This window comes from Microtus pennsylvanicus, chromosome 4 (assembly GCF_037038515.1).
Source record: "Microtus pennsylvanicus isolate mMicPen1 chromosome 4, mMicPen1.hap1, whole genome shotgun sequence".
NCBI classification, from domain to species: domain Eukaryota; kingdom Metazoa; phylum Chordata; class Mammalia; order Rodentia; family Cricetidae; genus Microtus; species Microtus pennsylvanicus.
In genome coordinates this window covers 128,839,875-128,861,465 of record NC_134582.1, presented here as the reverse complement: position 1 = coordinate 128,861,465, position 21,591 = coordinate 128,839,875, and the positions used below count along the sequence as shown (strand labels likewise).

At 44.7% G+C, this 21,591-nt stretch overlaps 1 protein-coding gene across 6 annotated transcripts in view; it reads left to right on the top strand.

Annotated features, from left to right (window-relative positions):
- Positions 1–21,591, top strand: part of Frmd4a (FERM domain containing 4A) — a 595,839-nt gene that overhangs the window by 257,508 nt on the left and 316,740 nt on the right. Inside the window, exon 1 of one of the 6 annotated variants that reach the window (XM_075970463.1) lies at positions 12,863–12,883. The exons of 4 other annotated variants lie outside the window; for them this stretch is intronic. In XM_075970463.1, coding sequence (XP_075826578.1) covers positions 12,872–12,883 — 12 coding nt within the window. In that variant the 5' untranslated portion in view covers positions 12,863–12,871. Of the gene's footprint in view, positions 1–12,862; positions 12,884–21,591 lie in introns of those variants that run through there. One more of the 6 variants, XM_075970459.1, reaches the window with a different exon arrangement.

Here is a 21,591-nt window from a genome sequence, read left to right as displayed (position 1 = left end):
TTGGGGGCTGGGCAGGTGAATGAGTCTCTAAAGTGCTCATCTTGCAAGCATGAAGACCTGAATTCAATCCCCGGAACTCGTTTAAAAAAAAAGAGAAAAGGAATGAGCTGGGTTCAGTGGTTAGAGCAGTTGCTTCTCACTTATGAGAGCCTAGGTTCAATCCCCAGTAGCAGGAAAAGAAGCTGCAGGTGTGGTGATGTACGCTTGGAATAGTACTGGAAAGACTGACGCAGGTGGGCAGCAGCCTAGCCTGCATGACAAGTTCCAGGCCAGTGAGAGACTGTCTCAAAAATGGGTGGACGGTGTCTGTGAAATCACAACCAACTTGTTTTCTCAGATTTTGTTCATATTAGGTAAGCGCTCCACCAAGTGCTTCCACATGCATGTGCACACACACACACACACACACACACACACACACACACACATCCACTTTTCCCACACACCATATATTATATATAATGTGTAAATTTATAACCAATGGCTAAAGATTAGATAGAAGTTAGGTAAGTGGATGGATAGATGGATGGAGAGAGAAAGAGAGAGAGAGCCATACATTTATACATAGATGATGGTAGAGAGAAAGTAGAGAAATAAATAGTTGAACTAGATAGTTACATAGATGATAGCTGGTACCCGAATAGATACAGGTTGTGGATAGAACAACCAATAGGATTTAATTAGAAATTAGAAATACAAACTAAAAGATGTGAAAGTCCTACTTTCCCTCCAGCCTATGCGGCACTATATGGCACACAAACTATATAACACCTTCCTCATGTGAGCAAAAAGAATATTATGAAACAATATGAATAAGCAGTCTAAATACAGCTTGCTTTCCTCAGAAGAGTCTTCCAGAAATCCGTGACCCTAAACATTTGCAGCTGCAGGATTAATAGCCTGGTGCTTGCAGAACATGGCAAAAATCGCTAAAACCTCAATGCAAATTCAAATCACTAAAACCTCACTGCAAATTCAATAGAAAACAGCAAGTTGTGTAAATATTTAATATGTTTAATTATATTACATTAATTAAATCAATTATTTAGTGTCCTGGCTGCTGTTCTGTAATGATTTTTTGCATGTCCAGAAAATTAATGATGACCATACTGTCTCTTGTAAAAAAAAAAATGTTCCAGTAATGTCCTGCTGGTTGGTGCTATTGTTTGTCCAAACACTACTTGTGACCTTGAGGATAAAAGGAAGCGGATACAATTTACAGGAGAAATAAAAAAACTCTGATAATAAATTTAATGAGGCTCCAGGGTCAGCCTGACTGATCAAGTTCATTAGTGGTTTAGAGTTTCCATTCAACCTGGTCCTGGAGAAATCTGCAGCCTTCGGAGTCGTGGGATTTCTCACATATCTCAGTAGGCTGTGCAAAGTCTAAGGATCTTCGCTGGCTACAGTCCTACCACTTATTAGACAGTTTCCAGTTTGGTGAATTAAGCTTGGATAAGTGACAAAAGTTATCAATTCCAGACAGTCCACATCTGATCAGGAGTAATGGTCCCAAGTCACCCAGGAGTCAACCCTTCCACATGTAGGTTATGTCTCCTCCAGCCTAAGGGGAAATTTTACTAAGGGGGTGGAGTATTTGAATGACTCACTCTTTGGGCTTGCTTAGTGTGGTTCTAGCTTTTCATTCATCAGGTGTGCGTTGGGTAGATAACACAGAAAAGCATAAGGGGACTATTAATGTGGGTTTTATTAAGTTGCTTTTAAACATGCACTTTGCAGTGTAGATGGCTTTAGCATCCTTGTGTTAACCACTCACTCATGCCCATTATTGCCATATTTATGGGACACACAGCTGGATCTATTTGACTCGTGGAAATTTTGGTTTAGAAAAGAGCATTTGTGGGCTGGGATGTAGCCCACTTGGTAGCGCATTTGCCTGGCTTGCACAGAATGCCGGGTTTACTCTCCAGTATTTAGGCTGTACTGGTGGCGCACTACCGTAATCCCAGCACCCAGCGGATGGGAGCAGGGAGACCGGGGTTTTCATGGCCAGCCTGGGAGTTTACATCCAACCTCTGCCGCCTTTGTTATACAAACTTATAGGGAAAGTTATTTAAGAACCAGCATTTTAATTAATGAAAGGATAATTTCTATCCATACTGCCCGAGATTTCAAAGTTGCCATTAGGCTATGAGGCTGGCATGAGTATTGAGAGTCAATACGGTGAGTGTGTACATTGGCACGATCTCCAGAGGGAGCCAGGTTGAAATTTATTTCTTTTTAACATGCCCATGACTTTGGAGTTGGCAGTTCCATTTTGAGACAACCACCTCAAAGACACATTTGTGCATATGCAAATTTCATTTTCTTTTTAAATTATTTTTGAATAAATGCACATGCTTCTATATCCACATATGTAACTTTTTTCTTTTTTATCTTTCTGTCTTTCATACCATGCCTCCCAATTCCACTCATCTCCTCCCCAAAATAAAATAAAATAAAATTTAAGAGAAAAAGAGGAGAAAAAAGGAGAAAATCTCGTCATGGCCGCTGCAGTGAGACACAAGGAGTCATGCACTAAACCCTTTTATCCACACATTTTTCCAGGCAGCACTGGCTCCACAGGACTAGACACCCCACCCTCATGTCCCCATGCTCCAGCAGGTCACAAATGGGGTGGATGTGGGGACCCCGGTTCTGGACCTGGGTACTTGCAGATTTCGTTAGCCTCCCAGCTGTCCCCTATCTTTGCCACCAGGTTGAGCTCTCCAGCATTGCCCTGGCTACTTCTCCCTTGCAGCAATATCAAGGGGTGAGACCAGTACTCCTCAGAGTCCATTCTCCCACACCTGCACCTTCAGGGCCAGCTCCACTGTGCTGCCCAGGCGAGGTATGGGGGCCACTCTCCAGAATGCTGCAGCCGGTAGAGGGCAAGGCCAGTTCTCCCGCCTGCCCCAGGCATTGATGAGTAATGGGACAGCTCTCCCCACATATGTAATTTTAGAAAACATGCATTGTTTGTCTTTCTATAGCTGGTTTATTTTGTGTAATACAATGATTTCCATTTCTGTCCATTTCCTTGCAAAGGTCACCAGTTTATTTTCTTTTATGATTGCCCAGTCAAGCATCCACTTGCTTTCTGATCTCAGACACCTGTCCCTCTCCTGCCTGTTATCAGAGTCCTCACCATCCTGTTTGTTGCCGAAGATAGAAATATTGACAACCGTTTCTATGGAGATGAATTTACCCCCACTTTAATCCTGAGCTCGGTGTTTTCGGACTGGCTGGCCAATCAGCCCTTGATACCAACCTGTTTCCACCATCTCACCCATCCGCTTGTGCTAAGACATGGCCCGCCATGCCTGGTCTTTGTGCAGGTTCTGGTGATCCAAACTCACGCCCTCATTCTTGTGCAATGAGCACTTTATCCACTGAGCCATCTACCCCACTCTCTTAACTATTTTTAAATACCTTATCCTGTCCTCAAATAAAATTAATGAATAATAGGCAATGAAGTTATAGGTTAGTGGCAGAACACGCATCTAGCATATTGGCCTGTACAAGACCCTAGGCAGGGTCTCTAACATTTAAAAATCATGGCTATCCTAGCATGTTTACAACATATTGTTAACCTATTGACACAATTCTGCCATGTAAACACAAAGAAAAATGGCTAACCTATCCCCAAATAACATTTATTATAATGTGTAAACATGTATGTGTAACCAGCAGTACTAGAGGTCATGGAAAGCAGTGGATCGGTTAATCGCCATGAAAACCAGAACAACAAAAGTTAGCTATCCCCAGCCTGCTTGTCAGGGACTCGGCTCATGCTGGAACATTGCCCTTGGTATACTGCTCTTCCTACAATATAACTCATCCCTAGGGATATCTCAGTAGAGCACAGCGTGGCCACTCCTTGATCTTCAGGCCAGCTGCTTTTCAGGGAAAGTCAGGAAGTAGTGAAAAACTGCAGGGACCACAGTCCACACCCTCCCTCTTGCTGCCAGGGAACCCTGCCCATCATTTTCCCTCAGATGCCTGTCTGCTGTCAGCCTCACCTCATCTCATGTTGGGAGGGTAGCATCCTTGGACAGGCCTAGTGATGAAATGTGAAGAAGGATTCAGGATGGGAAAAAGTATGGCTTGGGATGTGTGCATGCGTGTGTGTGTGTGTGTGTGTGTGTGTGTGTGTGTGTGTGTGTGTGTGCATATGCACATTTGCCATAGAGAAGGGGCAGTGGGAATCTCACTTGTTCTTTTCAGCCCTTGGAACTTTGCCTCTTATTTCTGGACAAACCTCAGATGCGGGAGGCCTTAATAACAAGCATGTGTTTCTATAATAGAGGTGCGTATTTGCCCTTCTCCACTGTGTTTCTGGGAAGCCTTGGCCTTCCATGGCAAGAGCTCCCTGTTATCATTTGAGCATTCTTTTCATTTGGCCCCTAGGATCTCACACTGAAGACAGTCTGGGAAGCCATATACTATATACCTTTCTTTGCCAGATATGGCAGAACATCTCTGTCATACTGTGTGCATGCTGGTCCCACTACCCTTGCTAAGAGACCCTGACTGGGTACAGCAGTCACCTAGGCAGGTTGGCCACACATGGATTCAGAATGCAGATGGGCTCTCGCTGCTTCTAGATTTCTGAGCTGGCCAGGCCCCTTGCTTCTCACACCTGATATTCACAACTGGGAGAGTGTACAGCCAGCTAAAGAATGGCTGTGGGGGCTGTGGAGATGGCTTAGGAAGAAAGGTCTTGATGATCCAATGTTCAGATCTCCAGAGCACACATAAAATCCAGAAAGACACACAGCCTACCCATAATCCTGGAATTTAGGATGCAGAGACGGGATTCCTGAGGTAAGCTGGCTAGACAGAATTCTTTAATGGGTGCAGTCAAGGTTTAGTGAGAGGCCCTGTTTTGTTAAATAAAGTGGAGAGTGATTGAGGAAGACACTGAAGTCTACTCTTGGTCTCTACTTAGACAGACATGAGCATCTGAATAAACATATACACACACATACAGCACACTACCCACACTGTCAAACAATGCAATGGCTGTGGAATCATTAAGAGAAGTTGCTCATTGTATGTAAATCACCACATAAAATAGATACATAATAGAAAGACACATGTCTAAGTCTAGATCACTTGAAATGGATGGTGGTTATTTGGGGGTGCTCCCTTACACCAGAAGGTTAGGGTTAGGATTAGGGTTTGGGTTGCGGTTAGGGGTTACAGTTTCATTTTGGCAAGAACCTAGCAAGCCACCCAGGTCACTCAAACATATGCAAAGCCGAGAACATGTAGCCAGAGAAGCCACTCCATACCTCCGGCACCCACAGCTTCTCACTTGAGATTAACAAGGAGTTCTCTACCCAGAATACCACATTCAGTCTGAAACCACCCAGAAGGCATGGAAACCTTAACTCCCGGTGTCTGTAGAAGAGTCAGAATGTGTCCATAGAAGAATCTGTGTTGCCATCATGACATACATTTGAATTCCAGAAAGCAAGTGCCTTCCTTTAGACAGTCCACGCAAATCTGTAACAATTGTTCTTCGTGCCTTCCAAAGGAGCCTTTCTTGCAGTGAACTCAGAAGCCATCCAGGCATCTGCCAGCCTAGTGATGGGCACGTGATAGGTGACAAGCCCAAAAGAAGACCAGATGGGTTATTATACATTCCTCTCCGTCAGCACCCAGGGTACAAGAGCCAGTGCCTGATACTGATATCACTGCTGGTTTTCAGAGTCTTGACATTCATAGTTGTGAGGGAACAGGGGCTTGTGGGTACGGAAGATGAGGCAGCAAGCATAGTCAGGGGACATGCAGAGGAATGGCCCCTTTGTGCTTGTCAGAGAAGCCATCGAAATCAAAACTGCAGTGTGAATGGGGAAGACAGGGTTGACTGTGTAAGCCAGCTGATAGCCACAGTTGGGGCACAAGGACAGGCACCAAGAGATCCCTACAGCCTGGTGTCCAGCCAGTGCCAGCCTGCAGAGTCCTATGGACACAAGCCTTTAAATCGACATGCTTGTCCTCACAGAAAAGGCCAGAGCAGACAGGCTAGCCTTTATAATCCTATTCGGACAGACAGCTGTGTGTATGACTATGAGAATGAAGCTGTTTTACTAGTACATAACACATAGAATTCTAGATAGAAGGTGAGAGGGAAGTTGGGCTGCCAAGCCATTAACAGGCCTTTAAATTAATCACCTTTACATGTGTCATGGAGGGCTTTCCCATCCTACTACAATTATAGAGGGATAATTATAGATATTTAAAATATGAGATTCGCTGAGGGCTTTGTGTGTATGTGTGTATATATTATCACAAAAGCTAGTTAATCAACTATCATTTCATTTTATGAATCATTTTATTTTATTTTACTTAGATGGGATTGTGTAGTCCCAGACTTCCAACTTGCCATGTAATCAAGGTTGGCCTTCAGCTCTTGATTCTTCTGTGTTCTTCCAAAGTATTGGGGATTGCAATATGCTACCATGCCGACCTTGCTCTCTCAAGGTCTCTTTCTCTCTCTCTCTCTCTCTCCTCTCTGTGGTGGAATATTAATTTAACATGTGTTATTTGTATTTATGCTGTGGAACATTTGTTTGACAATGCAAAGATGTTCCGCATCCTTTTATGATGCCTTTGTTTAACTATGTTGCTTTGCCTGTGTTAAACACCTGATTGGTCTAATAAAGGGCTGAACAGCCAGTAGATAGGCAGGACAAAGGATGGGGCTGGCAGGCAGAGAAAATTAAAAAAAAAAATAGGAGATATCTGGAAAGAGAGAAAGGGAAAACAAGAAAAAGAGGAGAGGGGGACAGTCGGGGCCAGCCACCCAGCCATGGAGTAAGGGTGGAAGTAAGGTATACAAAAGTAAGAAATGGGGAAAGTCCAGGGGCAAAGGTAGATGGGATAATTTAAGTTAGAAAAGCTGGCTAGAAACAAGCCAAGCTAGGCTGGGCATTTATAAGTAAGAATGAGCCTCTATACGGTATGTGTGCTTATTTAGTAGCTGGGTGGCGGGTCCCCCAAAAGAGTAAAAATACAACTCTGTGTGTGTGTGTGTGTGTGTGTGTGTGTGTGTGTGTGTGTGTGTGTGTGTGCGTGCAAGCATGTACATGCACATACACGCTCGTGCTCTTCAAAGAGAGAGAAGGAGACTTTATGTTGACCCTCTCAGCCCACTTCAAGCACACAGTACTGCATTGTTAATTGTGGTCACACTGCTGACTTTAGGTCCTCAGAACTTCACCTCACATGGCCAATACTTTATCCCTCTGACCATCACCTTCCCACAAACCCCTCCCCAATCCCCAAAATCCACCATTCTACTCTCCCCTTCTGCGAGTTTGACTGTTTGAGATTCCTCATGTAAGTGAGCCCATACTGGGCTTGTCTTTATGCATCTGTTTTGTTTCAGTCAGCCTAATGTGCTCCAGATTTGGGGAAAGGATGGTTTCTTCTATAAATAGTGCTGGGAATTGGGTATCCTCGTGCAAAAAGAATGAAATCTCACACCATATGCAAAAATCTGCTCAAAATGGATTAAAGTCTCCATTGTTGATGGTTATTACTGTAGTATATTCCAGGTGTATGAGTCAAATTTGAGTGATGGAGATAAAAAAATGAGTTTACTTTTTAAACATCTTAGGCTTTGCTCAACAATTGGATTTAGTGACTATTTACATTCACTGGTACAAGCATAAAGTGGCTTGCTAGATTGTTTTTGGACCAGTTTTGCTCAGTCCTACAGGAATCTGACCCACTGTTTTCTACTTGGTCTTCAAATAAGTGAGCTTGAGTAGAAAATTACTGCTCTTGAGTGGACGGAAAGATGTTTCCAGTTAAATACATTTGTCTGTTCCACTGCCAGGTGTCTAGGACATGTGCACAGCTGTCCTTAACGGAGATGACTTGCTAGGAGTTGAACTGTGGGCTGATGTTGAGTGGGAGAACCTCAGCCTCACAGAACAGTTAAAGTGGGTGCTTATTTCCAGGAGTGAAAACAAACAAAAAACAGAGCTTTCTAGAAGAGAAATTGTCTTTCAGTCCTAGGAAGAAGGACCCAGAGCAGCAGTATGTCTAAATAGAGAAGGTAGCTGATTCTGCACTCCCAAGATTGACATTTTGTTTGTCCGAGCAGCAAAATATTAAGCCTTGGGGAGGGGTTTCATAACACAGACAGAACTATGTGTTCGAAAGTCAAACAGAATCAAAATTTTCAGGGTCAGAGAAATAACTCATCCAGTGATATACTTTGTTGGAAGGAGGGTACTTATTGGTTCCTGGCCACCCAGCTAGTTTTCACCAGAAATAATCACACAGAAACTGTATTCATTAAATCACTACTTGGCCCATTAGCTCTAGCTTCTTATTGGCTAACTCTTATATTAATTTAACCCATTTCTATTCATCTGTATATCACCACGTGGCAGTGGCTTACCGGCAAAGAATCAGCATGCCTGACTCTTTCAGCCCCGTGGCATCTCTCTGACTCTGCCCTTCTTTCTCCCAGCATTTAGTCCAGTCCTCCCCACCTACCTAAGTTCTGCCCTATCAACAGGCCAAGGCAGTTTCTTAATTCATTAATAGTAATCACAGCACACAGAGGAGACTCTCACATCAATACTTTGCCACTGCAGAAACATGAGGCCCTCTGCTCAGGCCTCAGCATCTGCCTGAGAAGTCAGGCGTGGTGGTGTGTGCTTGTGATCCCAGAACTGCAGAGGTGGACAGAGGTAGCCAACTAGGGTGGTCAACCACCCGCCTTGGTATCCAGTGACTGCTTTTCATCTACAGCATTTTCTTGAGTAATATCTATAACTCATTACCTACTTCCTATCTGCACACCAGGCTAACTCCTTTCTGACCAATTTCTCCCTTCTAGAAACTATTGCAGAGACAAGCTCACTAGACTCAGGGACATAGTTCAGAGGGTAAAGTCACCTGCCTTCAAGCCTGATAACCTAAATTCAATCCCAGAAATCCACATGGTAGAAGGAGAGAACCAAGTCTGGCAAGTTGTCCTCTGACCTTCACGCATGTGTGTGTGCCATGTGTCATGGCCTGGATGCACCCACTCACATAACATATATGCCCTTGAGACGTGGTCTAAGGTCCTGCTCTAGAATACTTGCCACTTGCATGCCTAGACTGTATAGAGTTGCTTACCCCTGATGTCTGCTGCTTCTTCCAAGCTCAAACAATTGTAGAAAATGGCCATGAAAAGCCATAGCTGAGACGGGGAAGCTGACTCCTTAAATGAGGAATATTAAAGATAATTGGCTCCTTTTAACCAATCATTCTCCATCAGGTAACCACTGCTCTACCCCAGAAAGAGGACGGATGAAATAAACTAGGATGTCTTTTGTGAATAAAAAATACTTTGGCGGGGCAGTGGGATGGTTCGGTTAACAAAGGCTTTGCCGTGCAAACCTAAGAGCCTTAATTCTGTCTCTAGAACCCACATAAAAGTGCTGGGCATGGAGGCAAGTGCTTGTAATCACAGAACCGAAGAGAGGCAGGAGCCCTGTGGCTGGCTAGCCGCCCAGGTAGCCTGGTTGGTGATTTCAAGTCCACTGAGAAATCCTGCCTTAAATAAGTAGACAACAAGACCAGTGAACAACTTCTGAGGAACAATACTTGAGATTCAAGATTGACTCCTGGATTCTACACACACATCTGAGTACCGCAGCACTCCAGTATATACATGGACACACAAAACTAGGTAAATATCTCTTCCCAGTTTAATTCACAGAAGAGTGGGCCGATGAAGGCTTGATTTGAACACTTCGCTGAGATTTTTGGAAGACCAGAATAATATTGCATTGACATACACGTCTGTCTTCCCTAATAGTCTTCTCATGGCATGGCCAGTGCTGGCCCACATCATTGCCTTGCTTGGTGAGAGACGCCTGGCTCCTTGAGTGCCTTCCAGGCAGCCTTTTTAACAGAAGCCTTGGGAACTCTATGAAGAGAGGCAGAGCTATAGTCAACAAAAGATGGCCGCAAGGCATGCGACTATAATTTAAACACAAGATGGCTGCTGTGTGGCAGGCAGGAAGTCGTCTGTATTGAGTCCTGGTTGCTGATGTGGCTCTAGTTACAGAATCAGTGTCAGAGGCTGCCAGCACACTAGCCAATAGGAAGGCCTGGGAAGCCGTTCCCCTGTCAGGGAAATATGTTTTCTGTACAGTCTCAGCTATTGAAGCTGTCCATCACGGCATCGCCCCCACTCCTCCTCTGACTCCACCGCTTAACAAGACACACCTGTTGTGTCACTCGCTCTCCCCCACCCCCCGCGAGGGGCTCAAAAACAGATTCCAGACTGTAACACGCCAGACCGTGTAACTGATGACAGACTGTCAAACTAAGCAAGTTTGACAGCCCTTCAAACTGCTTTTAAAACAATGGTAAGCTTTTTATCAAGGTTTTCTCTCTAGTGGGGGAGGGACTTTATTTCATGGTGGCTCTGTTTAAATTACACATACTGAATCTGTCTCCCTTGATCTTTGAGAAAATGAGCATTTGTGTGGGAACTAAACCGAGAACTTCTGCTACCCTCCTTTTAGAGAACTGGGGTAGACGTGAAAGTATTCGTATTGTAGAATGTGAGCCTCTCGGACTTCTGTTCCCTCCTCGACTTCACATGGGTTACCTTCTCTGACATGAGTATTAACTAGTAAGGGCTTCCCCTGTTTGGAATCAAGAGATTGGACGTTTGCGTTAGGACTAGTGTGGTAACTAGGAGGCTGTCTTTCTACACTGGGGCTGTGTTTGCTAGTAGAGTCACAGCACAAATGTCTACTATGGTCTTGACAACCAAGTGTTCCTGGAGGTTTTCTCAGTTCTGAAAACTTGCCCAAAGTGATGTTATTTCTTTGGATATATGATTTCAGCCTTAAAAAAGAAAAGAAATTCTGGGCTGGGGTGATGGCTCAGTGGCTAAAGCACTTGCTCCACAAGGGTGACAACCAGAGTTCAGATCCCCAAGAGCCACATAAATGTGTGGCCTTCCCACAATCCTGGTGCAGAGGAAACAAAAACAAGGAATTCCCAGAGCAAGTTAGCTTGTTAGAGTAGCCAGAACAGCAAACAGTGAAAGGCCCTACCTCAATAAAAAATGAATAGCAATCAAGAAAAACACCCAACGTCAGCATTGGGCCTTCACATACATGTGCAACTATACATACACATACAAACACACATCATATGTGCACACCACAAATGCATGCATAGGCAAAAGAAAGAAAATTCTAACATATGCTTGGGGATGTTATGGTAAATGAATAAGCCAGTCATCAGAAGTCAAATACAGTATGTCCCTTATAGAGCATCCCTAGACAAGTAAGATGCAAAACAAAAAACAAACAGAAAAAAAAAAGAATGTAGGATTGTGGATTAGAAAGGCTGGGAGAAAAAAGTGGAAAGACATGAAGAGTTAGTGTTTCATGGTATTGGGGTTCAGTTTTACAAAATCCAAGTTTCCAGAGTTGTTTGATAGCAACACTTCAATACACAACTGTACAACACGTAACTGGACAGTGATGTGAACAGCGTGATAAAACATCACTGATTCCATCTTGACGCGGCTGAGGTGAAACTGGAGCGATGGTTCCTTGAGTAAGAGAGCTTCCTGAGAAAGCATGAGGACCTGAATTCAGCTCCCCAGCAACCTCAAGAAAAAGAAATGCTTGACTATAACCCCAGCAAGTGGGTGGGGGTGGGGGCAAAGACAGAAAGATCACTGGGATTTGCAAATCACCAACCCAGCAAGAAAAAAAAAAGTAACAATCTTCAGGTTCGGTCTTATCTCAAAGGATTAACATGGGACATGAACAATAGAGGAAGATACCCAACATAGCCCTCTAGCCTCCACACACGTGTATACCAAAGCGTGTGCATGCGAGTGCGCGCACACACACATCACTACAAAAAGAAGTTGAAGCAGCACATTTTGTGTCGTGTGTATTTTGCTACAATGTTTTAAAATGCTTGTAAGAATAGAAAGTAGAAGCAGAAAAGGATTTCAAAGCTTTCATGAATATTCTACCTGGCAGGTGCTGGAGGAGCTGACACAGAGATGAAGTCTATTTCCGAGATGTTTATCTACCATTGCATGGCGGGGGTGTGGAAGGGGGGCAATCGTATGGGATCTAATAATATTCTGGGGGAAAAATTTAGTACCCTCCAACTTTCATTTCCTTGTTTTCCACAAGACTGTGTTTCTCTGTCGTGGCGCACAGAACAAGGCTTGATGCGTCCTTCACAAAGAAGCATTGATGGCGTGTCTGTGTGAATTGCCCTGGCATTGGTCACAGCCAAGTTCTGCAGGACCCACTGCCCCCATTCGACAATACACTCCACTGTGTGTAGCCATTTATGAAAGGTCAGAAATGAACTGAGAAATGGCTGGAGTCAAAAACATGTGGCCCTATAAATATCAGAGTCAGACGGCTCATGCATTTTCCCAGTCTCACTTCTCGTTCTGCCCCCATCTAGCTGTGCTTGTCTTCTGCCGCTGAGATTCCTTGCGTTCAGTGGGCACTCCACATTGTGAAGTTCCACAGAGGAGGCTGCCTTCTTCACCTGGTGACCTTTGTGCCCAGTCTGGCAGCATAGAATCATTAACGGAGTCTGGGATTTTCCTAAACCCTCTATGAGTTCTTCTAGCGAGCCCGGGCAGCCCGTTCTGCAATGCTCTGTTTTATTTTAAGAATTTCCACTTCTCACTAGTGGCAACTTTGCCTGGTAACCGATTGCGACACCAAGGGTGTTCTGTGAGCGGAAGGGTTGGCAGCTTGCTTGTGGAGCCGTAGAGCGAATTGGGACATTGACCATGACTCTAGCTGCCAGACTGGATGGCTTTGAGACGACCCTGGAGCACCTGTTCATGGATGTATTTGTAAGTAAAAGCTTTTTATTCCCATGTGCAAAGATTGTCCCTGCCATCCTGAATGACCTAGGAATCATGTCCCCAGAGTAACCGAAGCTTCTAGCTTGTAATTGTCCCATTTCCACACAACGTTGTTATGTCTTACTAATGTGCTATGGGAGAGCTGGGGGTGGGGTATTGTTCCTAGTGACACAGAACTGTCCATATGGATTAACTGATGGAGGTGTGGCATTTTGAATCAAGTGAGTTGCAGAAGTTTGAATGAATGGCCTGAAGAAACAGGAGAGATCAAAACCCCTTTGGTATGGTATGCATTCCTGGGAGAGCCAGATTTGTTTGTGAAAAGATCATTCCAGGGGTCTGTGTGTGTGTGTTGGAGCAAGGGGAAGGTGGGGGGAGGGGAGTTGAGAAATTTATAGTGTTCAAAATACTGATCATTCCCTGTAGAGAAATGCGGATGACTGGGTAGTGTCTCTGAACCCACTGTCCACAGGCGGTTTTCAGGATTGATTTGATAAGATGAAGCTGGTTTGGTTTGATTTATTTTCCTTTAAGGCAGCTGACAGGGACACCCCCTCCCGCTTCCTGCAATGATTTTAGCAATGCAATTCTGAAAAGCCCCTTCAACGGAGCCGCCACCCCAGACCAACCCCGAGTGGGGGGGTGCTCCTTACACTTGGTTTGGGCTTGTGCTCTGAGTTACTGCTGGTGTGCAGGGGACTGCAGAAGCAGACTTCCAGGTGGCAATGCAGCTGGAAGGTGTTGGTGGTGTGGTCTTTCCAAGATCAACACTTGTTCTGCCAGGGAAGGCGGCTGCAGTGCCTGCTGTGAGGGCATACTGGTCTGTGTTTAGAATAAGGAAAAGGTTGGCACTTTTTGGCGATATATCACTAGGGCCCTTTCGCGGACTTTACAATGAATGGTGTATTTTGGCAAGCAGGAGAGTCTGGAGCATTTTTCTTATTATTAATTTATAATTTATCTTCAGATTGAGGCAACTTTATGTTGGCAGAATTCCCAGAGGGGCTTTCTCTTTTAAGAGGGTGTGGGGAGCTGAATGGCTGGAGTTCATTCTGAACATAGTCATGTACTAGGAAGGAGGCCTGAAGGTAGAGTATGTATGTGGTAGACAATGGACAGAGTCTCCTGCATGTCTAGTCCAGGGTCATCAGTTCATAGAGAGCGAGACAGCAAACTAGCTTTGATGGCCAACCCTCTCTGCAAAGTTGAGGTATGGGGTGGTCTCCGGCATCGCCAAGGAGCAGTAAGAGTTTGAGTGTCTCAGAGGGAAAAAATTAATCAGAAAATTGCTTTTCTTTGAGGACCCCAAGGACGTTACTGTATCCCCCTTGTTGCCTTGACTCCCCAATTTCATTTCTATCCTCTCTGTATTCCCATGGTCTTGTTTCTAAGCCTGGCAGTGTTCTTCCTCTTCAAGGGGAGGAACTCTCATACGTCGCATCCTTTTTAATAATAATCATTTTAATTCAATAACTGCTTCTCGCTTAAGTGTTCTACTTTCCTGGTCCCAGTTGGAGGGTTCCTTCACCCATTCTCCCAGGAAGGCCAGAGGAGAACAATGAATGCCCTGCTCTCTCTGCTTCTTTCCCTCGGCACAGGGTTTCCCACAGAACCTGGACCCCATTAGAGCAACCTTCTGCCCCTACCCCTACAGCTCCAGGGTTGCATGAGTGCAGTGACCAAATACGGCTTTTTACATGGGTGCAGGGAATCAAGACTCATGTTTTCAAGGGTGCATCTAGCCTTCTTAGCATAGAATATGCTGTGTTGACACCATTGGATAGACATTGATTACTTGTTTTAAAATGCATATTATTCATTTTCATTGACAAATTGATTTGGGTGAGAACATCAAGATGCAAAAGAGAATTCTATGCTCTCTGTACTTTTCTTCACTTTCATTTTAAAATGTATTCATTTATCAGAGCATACACATGCCACAGTACATGTGTGGAGGTCTGAGGACCACCTGTGGGAGTCAGTTCCCTCCATCTGCCGTGTGGGCTCCAGCTATCAACCTGAGACGGCCAAGATTAGCAGCAAGCACCCGTACAATCTTGCCTGTCCTCTGCACTTCTTACCAAATTATAGAACCTCTTCTTGACACATTCATGACAGAGGTCACCTTAGTTATAAAAACTAAAGAATTCGGTGGGTGGGGTGTGAGGAGTAGGAGCTCTGTGCTCTAACTTTATGATAAGACAGGTGAGTCACACCTGGTGGTGCAGGCCTATAGTCCTGGCTAAAGTAGGAGATTTGCAAGTTCGAGGTGAACCTAACCTATAGTAAGTTAAAGGCAAGCCTGAGCAACTTAGTGAGATCCTGTCTCAAAATGAAAATACAGAGTCAAAGATGAACCCACAGTAGAGGGTACTTTCTTAGTGTGCACACGACTTGGGACTCAATCCCTAATACCATAAACAAGCTAACAGCAACAAAACACACCACAGTGTGTGTGTGTGTGTGTGTGTGAAATGCAGATGTCCTAAAGCAAAGACTTATTTGCAGAGCAGACTCCCCGTGTAGCCTGCACCCGGATGACAAAGGATGCTACGGGTACTGTAGGTGCTTCATGTGCCTCTTCCGGATAATTCTCCCCTTCCCCTGCTATGTCTCCCTGACCCCAACTTTGGTGACAAGCATTTCCTTGATGTTTGGTATAGCTTTTCCCGTCAGCATGTAACAATACTAGAGAGGATTAGCCGTGGACTTTGAAGCCACAGACACAGCTGAGTCCCCACCCTTGCCGTAAAAGCATTGTCTCAAATGTTTCATCTTTCAGAGAATCTCTGTTCTCATCAGTAAACGTGCAGCTCAGACTATTCAGCATCCACCACTACAGCAAAGATTTAAAGCCGCTGCGAGGTGCAGAGAGGCACCTAGGGTTGGGGGTGCAGAGAAGGCACTGGACATGCTCATTTTCTTCTTTTCTCTCTTCTTCCTTGCTTGGACCCCTAGAATGGAAATCCATTTTAGGGATTTTACTGTAAAATCATCTCTCTTCCTTCCATTCCTAACTCTCCAGTTGTTACCACCTAAAGTGAACACACATGCACACATGCACACACACATTATAATTACACGGCATCTGAGTGCTTTCCAAGCACAGCATCCACTCTCTGCATGAACTTGTCAACCTGTGGCTAAATCTAAATCTATCCTTAGCTCTGTGGCTGATGGGATTCAACTCTTAGAGAAACTCCACTGCCAACCCCTTAGGGAGGGTGCTCTGAGCCAGATGACCTGTGGCTGCCTTAAATATATATATTTCATTATATGTGCATGGGTATTTCGCCTACATGTATGTCTGTATACCACATGTGTGCCTGTTGCATAAGGAGGCCAGAAGAGGGCATCAGGTCCCCTAGAACTGGAGTTATAAATGGTTGATGGCTACCAAGAGAGTGCTAGGAACTGAATCCAGTTCCTCTGAAAGAGCAAAGTGTTCTTAGCGGCTCCAGCTCCTAACCAGATCCATTTCCCGGGAAGAACAGGGAAGAATGTCTGACAACCCGTAGTGATTGAGATTGGTATCCTAAATAAACAAAGAGGTGACTTGAAATCTGCAGGCTGGAATTTTCTCTTCCAGCCTTGCTAGGAACCGCAGGCTTTCCCAAGTGAATCCAATTGTCTAGATCGGGTATTTGCACCAGTGTCCCATTACTCTTGCCTTTCCTGTATAGCTTTGAGCACTTTGAGCATGCTCGCTGGGATGTCATCCACTACCTCCAGAGCAGCTGTTTCTACGTCGACTGCTGCTGTCCAGGATTACCAAGGGACATTTGGGGTGGGGGGGTGTGCTCTGTAGAAATGCAAGGTTTCTATAAGATGAGATAAGGGGACTTGGCACATCTTTTGTTTCACTATACCTTGTTGCCACGTGGGGCTTCTCTAGCTGCAGCTGTGCGGCTGGGTTCCTGAGAGAACATGGCCCTCACATGCATGGGCACAAGCTTCCTCAGACAAATACATTACAACCAGCTATACCTCCAGTTCCATGGAATCTGATGCCCTCCTCTGGCCTCCAAGAGTAACTGCACTCACATACACATACCCCACATGCATACATGTAATTTTTTTTTATTAAAACTCAATATTTAAAAAGAATGATTAAGTTCTCAGTATTCCTCATTGTCCGCTATGTTCAGCTAGTCCGGATTTATCCCATGCTTTTTCAGACCCGGGCCAGCTGGCCTTGGTGAGTTCCCGATAGAACATCCCCATTGTCTCAATGTGTGGGTGCACCCCTCCCGGTCCTGAGTTCCTTGCTCCTGCTCCGTCTCCTTCTGCTCCTGATTTGGATCTTGAGATTTCTGTCCGGTGCTCCAATGTAGTGGGTTTTTGATCCTACTGCACTTACTGCCTATGGGGGAGCCTAGGCAGTTTGGATGCTCACCTTACTAGACCTGGATAGAGGTGGGTGGTCCTTGGACTTCCCACAGGTCAGGGAACCCTGATTGCTCTTCGAGCAGATGAGGGAGGGGGACTTGATTGGGGGAGGGGGAGGGAAATGGGAGTGGTTGCGGGGAGGAGGCAGAAATTCTTAATAAATAAATAAATTAAAAAAAATAAAAAATAAATAAAAAGAATGATTAGTAAAGCATTGTGTTGTTCTGCTTCCTACTGTCAGCCTCTGCACCTCTTGTCTCAGAAAATGAGAGTCATATCACTCAGCTCTTACTTCTCTAGACATATAGTTAAGAGGCTCTGCCTTCCACGGATATTCCAAGACCTCCCTATAAGCCAAGGGCACACAATACAAACTGAAGAAAGGGATAACCAGAAACCAAGCAGATGTCTTGAAACATTCTTTGTTGTATTAAGTAGCCAGATTGTCTACACTTGACTCTGTCCTTTCAAAAGGAGGCAGGTGCCTCCAGCCCTCCCCTCTTGAGCCTGGCTTCTGCCACCAGCATTTCATGTGCGCCTTCTCATGGCCATCCAGGACCTTCTGATTATTATCCTATTGTGCTGAATCCTTATTTGACTCGAGCTTCCTGTAACATCGCTCCTTCTGCTTACAATTTCATTTTGATTTTTATCAACATATGTGCATGGCAATTTTCATGAACATAAACATTAAAGAACACTAGAAGGCTCATAAAGAAATACTCCAGCTTCCAATCCCTTCCTTCCAACCTCTGAGTCCCTCTTCCGAGGGGAAACTGTGTTCTTCTAAATGGTGCGTGTAATCTAGTGGTTAGCTGTAGTTTTCTGAATAATATGTTGCCTTAGTTCCTGTTCTATTTCTGTGAAGAGACACCATGACCGAAGCAACTCTTACAAAGAAAACATTTAACCGAAGGCTTGCCCACAGTTCCAAAGGTTGGCCCACCACCATCATGGCAGGGAACATGGCAGTACACATGGTGCTGGGGAAGTACTTATATCTCAGTCTGCAGGCAGGCAGGCAGGCAGGCAGGCAAGGCAGGCAGGCAGGCAGGCAGGCAGGCAGGCAGGCAAGGCAGGCAGGCAGGCAGGCAGGCAGGCAGGCAAGGCAGGCAGGCAGGCAGGCAGGCAGGCAGGCAGGCAGGCAGGCAAGGCAGGCAAGCAGGCAGGCAGGCAGGCAAGCAGGCAGGCAGGCAGGCAGGCAAGGCAGGCAGGCAGGCAGGCAGGCAGGCAGGCAGGCAGGCAAGGCAGGCAGGCAGGCAGGCAGGCAGGCAGGCAGGCAAGGCAGGCAGGCAGGCAGGCAGGCAGGCAGGCAGGCAAGGCAGGCAGGCAGGCAGGCAGGCAGGCAGGCAGGCAGGCAGGCAGGCAAGGAAGGCAGGCAGGCAGGCAAAGAGAGAGCTTGGGCCTAGCATGAGCTTTTGAAACCTCCAATTCCACTCCCAGTGAGACACTCCTCCAACAAAACCACACCTACTCTATCAAAGCCACACCTAATCCTCCTAATCCTTTTAAGCAATTTCACTTCCCAGTAACTAATCACTCAGATATATGTGAACCTGTGGGGGGGGCACACTTATTCAATCCACCATATGTGTTTACATAGTAACTTTTTAAATACTTAATTTTGAGATTTTATGTTGCTACCCTGAGACACGATGGTTTAATTATTCGTGTATGTGTATGTTCATGTGTATAGAGGTGCACACATATGTGTAAATGCACACTGAGGAGAATATGCATGTAGAGGCTAGAGGATAGGTATTAGTCTCTCACTGGTCTAGAGCTCATAGAATAGGTTAGGCTTAGCTGACCAATGAGTCCCAAGATGGAACCTGTATCCATATCCCCAATTCTTTTAAAAACAAAATGTAACTTGGGTTGTTTTCTGAGACTGAACTCAGATCCTCATGCTGACAAGATAAACAAATATTATACTTAATGAGCCATCTCCTCAAACTGAGGTTTCTTTTTTTAAGATTTATTTATTTTATGTATGTGAGTGCTCTATCTGCATGTATGATTTTTATGCCAGAAGAGGGCATCAGATTCCACTATAGATGGTTGTGAGCCACCATGTGATTGCTGGGAATTGAACTCAGAACCTCTGGAAGAACAGTCAGTGCTCTGTAATGTTCCAATTTTAATATATGTGCTGCTGAAGCAAGCACAACCTAAGGGTTTTAACTCTTGTTATATCTCTACACACACACACACACACACACACACACATTTCTCTTTGCCCCTGTGTCTTCTTGATATATTGATGTTGTAGTTTAGTGTAAAAACTAATTTTATTATTTTAACAAAATATTGTTTATACTTGAGAAATAGTGTATGTTATAGTTACATATCCTGGTGACCTTTACAGGTTTGTTTTTCCTGGAGATAATAATTATCTTTTCTAATGTTGGCTTAATATCCTATTCCTCTAAGATCTTCATGATAGAGTTGCATGCATCTTTTCTGAACTCTTCATTCTTTATCAATTAGATGAGCTTAATGATCTCCTTTCTTTCTTTCTTTCTTTCTTTCTTTCTTCTTCTTCTTCTTCTTCTTCTTCTTCTTCTTCTTCTTCTTCTTCTTCTTCTTCTTCTTCTTCTTCTCCTTCTCCTTCTTCTCCTCCTCCTCCTCTTCCTCCTTCTCCTTATTTTTGTTTTTTGTTTGTTTGGTTTTGGTTTTTTGTTGTTTTTTTCCAGTCATGATAAAAAGATATCAAGCATTATTTACATACAGTTAATTCAGTATGACTCTTTTATTTTGTTACCTTTTATATTTATTTGTTTATTTAAATTTATTTATTTATTAAAGATTTCTGTCTCTTCCCTGCCACCGCCTCCCATTTCCCTCCCCCTCCCCCAATCAAGTCCCCCTCCCTCATCAGCCCAAAGAGCAATCAGGGTTCCCTGCCCTGTGGGAAGTCCAAGGAACCCCCACCTCCATCCAGGTCTAGGCATCCTCCTGAATATTAACCTTCATCAGGCGATGAAAGGAGACAGGGACAGAGACCCACATTGGAGCACCGGACAGAAATATCAAGGTCCAAATCAGGAGCAGAAGGAGAGAGAGCACGAGCAAGGAACTCAGGACCGCGAGGGGTGCACCCACACACTGAAACAATGGGGATGTTCTATCAGGAACTCACCAAGGCCAGCTGGCCTGGATCTGAAGAAGCCTGGGATAAAACCGGACTCGCTGAACATAGCGGACAATGAGGACTACTGAGAACTCAAGAACAATGGCAATGGGTTTTTTTTATTATTATTATTTTTTATTGGAAAAAAAGTTCATACAGTATATTTTGATAATTTTTCCCTTCCCCAAACTCTTCCCAGATCCCTCCCACCTCCCTACCCACCCAACTTTATATTCTTTCTCTCTCTTTCTTTCAAAAAAAAAAAAAAACAACCAAGAAACACAAAAATGTAAATCAATCAAGCGAGAGACCAATAAGACAAAAAAATGCCAAAATTAAGTAAAATGAAATTTAAAAGTCCACAAAAATACCATTGAGTTTGTTTCATGTGGGCATGAATCCTGCTCTGGAGTGTGGTTGATAGACCCTATTCAGTGACATTTTCTGTGGCTTATATGCTCAGGGACACTGTGCTGCCGAAAATTCTCTTTACCCAGAAGGTATTAATTGCAGATAGCGTCTTTGTTAAGGGTGGGAGCTGCTGTCCACCTCTTCTCAGTGGGACTCCATCTGGCTTGAACCCTAACGGTGGCAATGGGTTTTTGATCCTACTGCACGTACTGGCTTTGTGGGAGCCTAGGCAGTTTGGATGTTTGTTTGTTTTTGGAACTAGCTCTTGTAGACTAGGCTGGCCTCCAGCTCACAGAGATCCTCCTGCCTCTGCTTCCAGAGTGCTGGGATTAAAGGCGTGCGCCACCACCGCCGGGCTAGATGAGCTCCTTTCTTAGTGTCCTGCATAGCTGTCCTCTTGCTGTTTCTCTTGCCCCTCATCCTACAAGCCCCTTTATAATCTCTCCTGTGAGCAGTCCTTTTCTGGGAACTTGTGTTGTTCTCTTTCTAGGCTCAGTGTTCAATGGACGTGTTGAAGAGCATCATTTCCAGTGTTCACAAGAAGTACAGCTGTCCATTACTAAATGGCCATCCCATAGTTCTAATGATAGAACTTGTCTGGTGGTTGCTTGAATGCCGTGAAAAACCAGAGCTACATTTTCAGGCTTGACTCTTCTCTTAAGCGCCATCTCAAAACATCCAGACACCAGAAACTCAGCATTCCCAGAGCCACTCAGCATCTTCCCAGACCTTCCCCTCCTCCCATGCATCTATCATGAAGGTT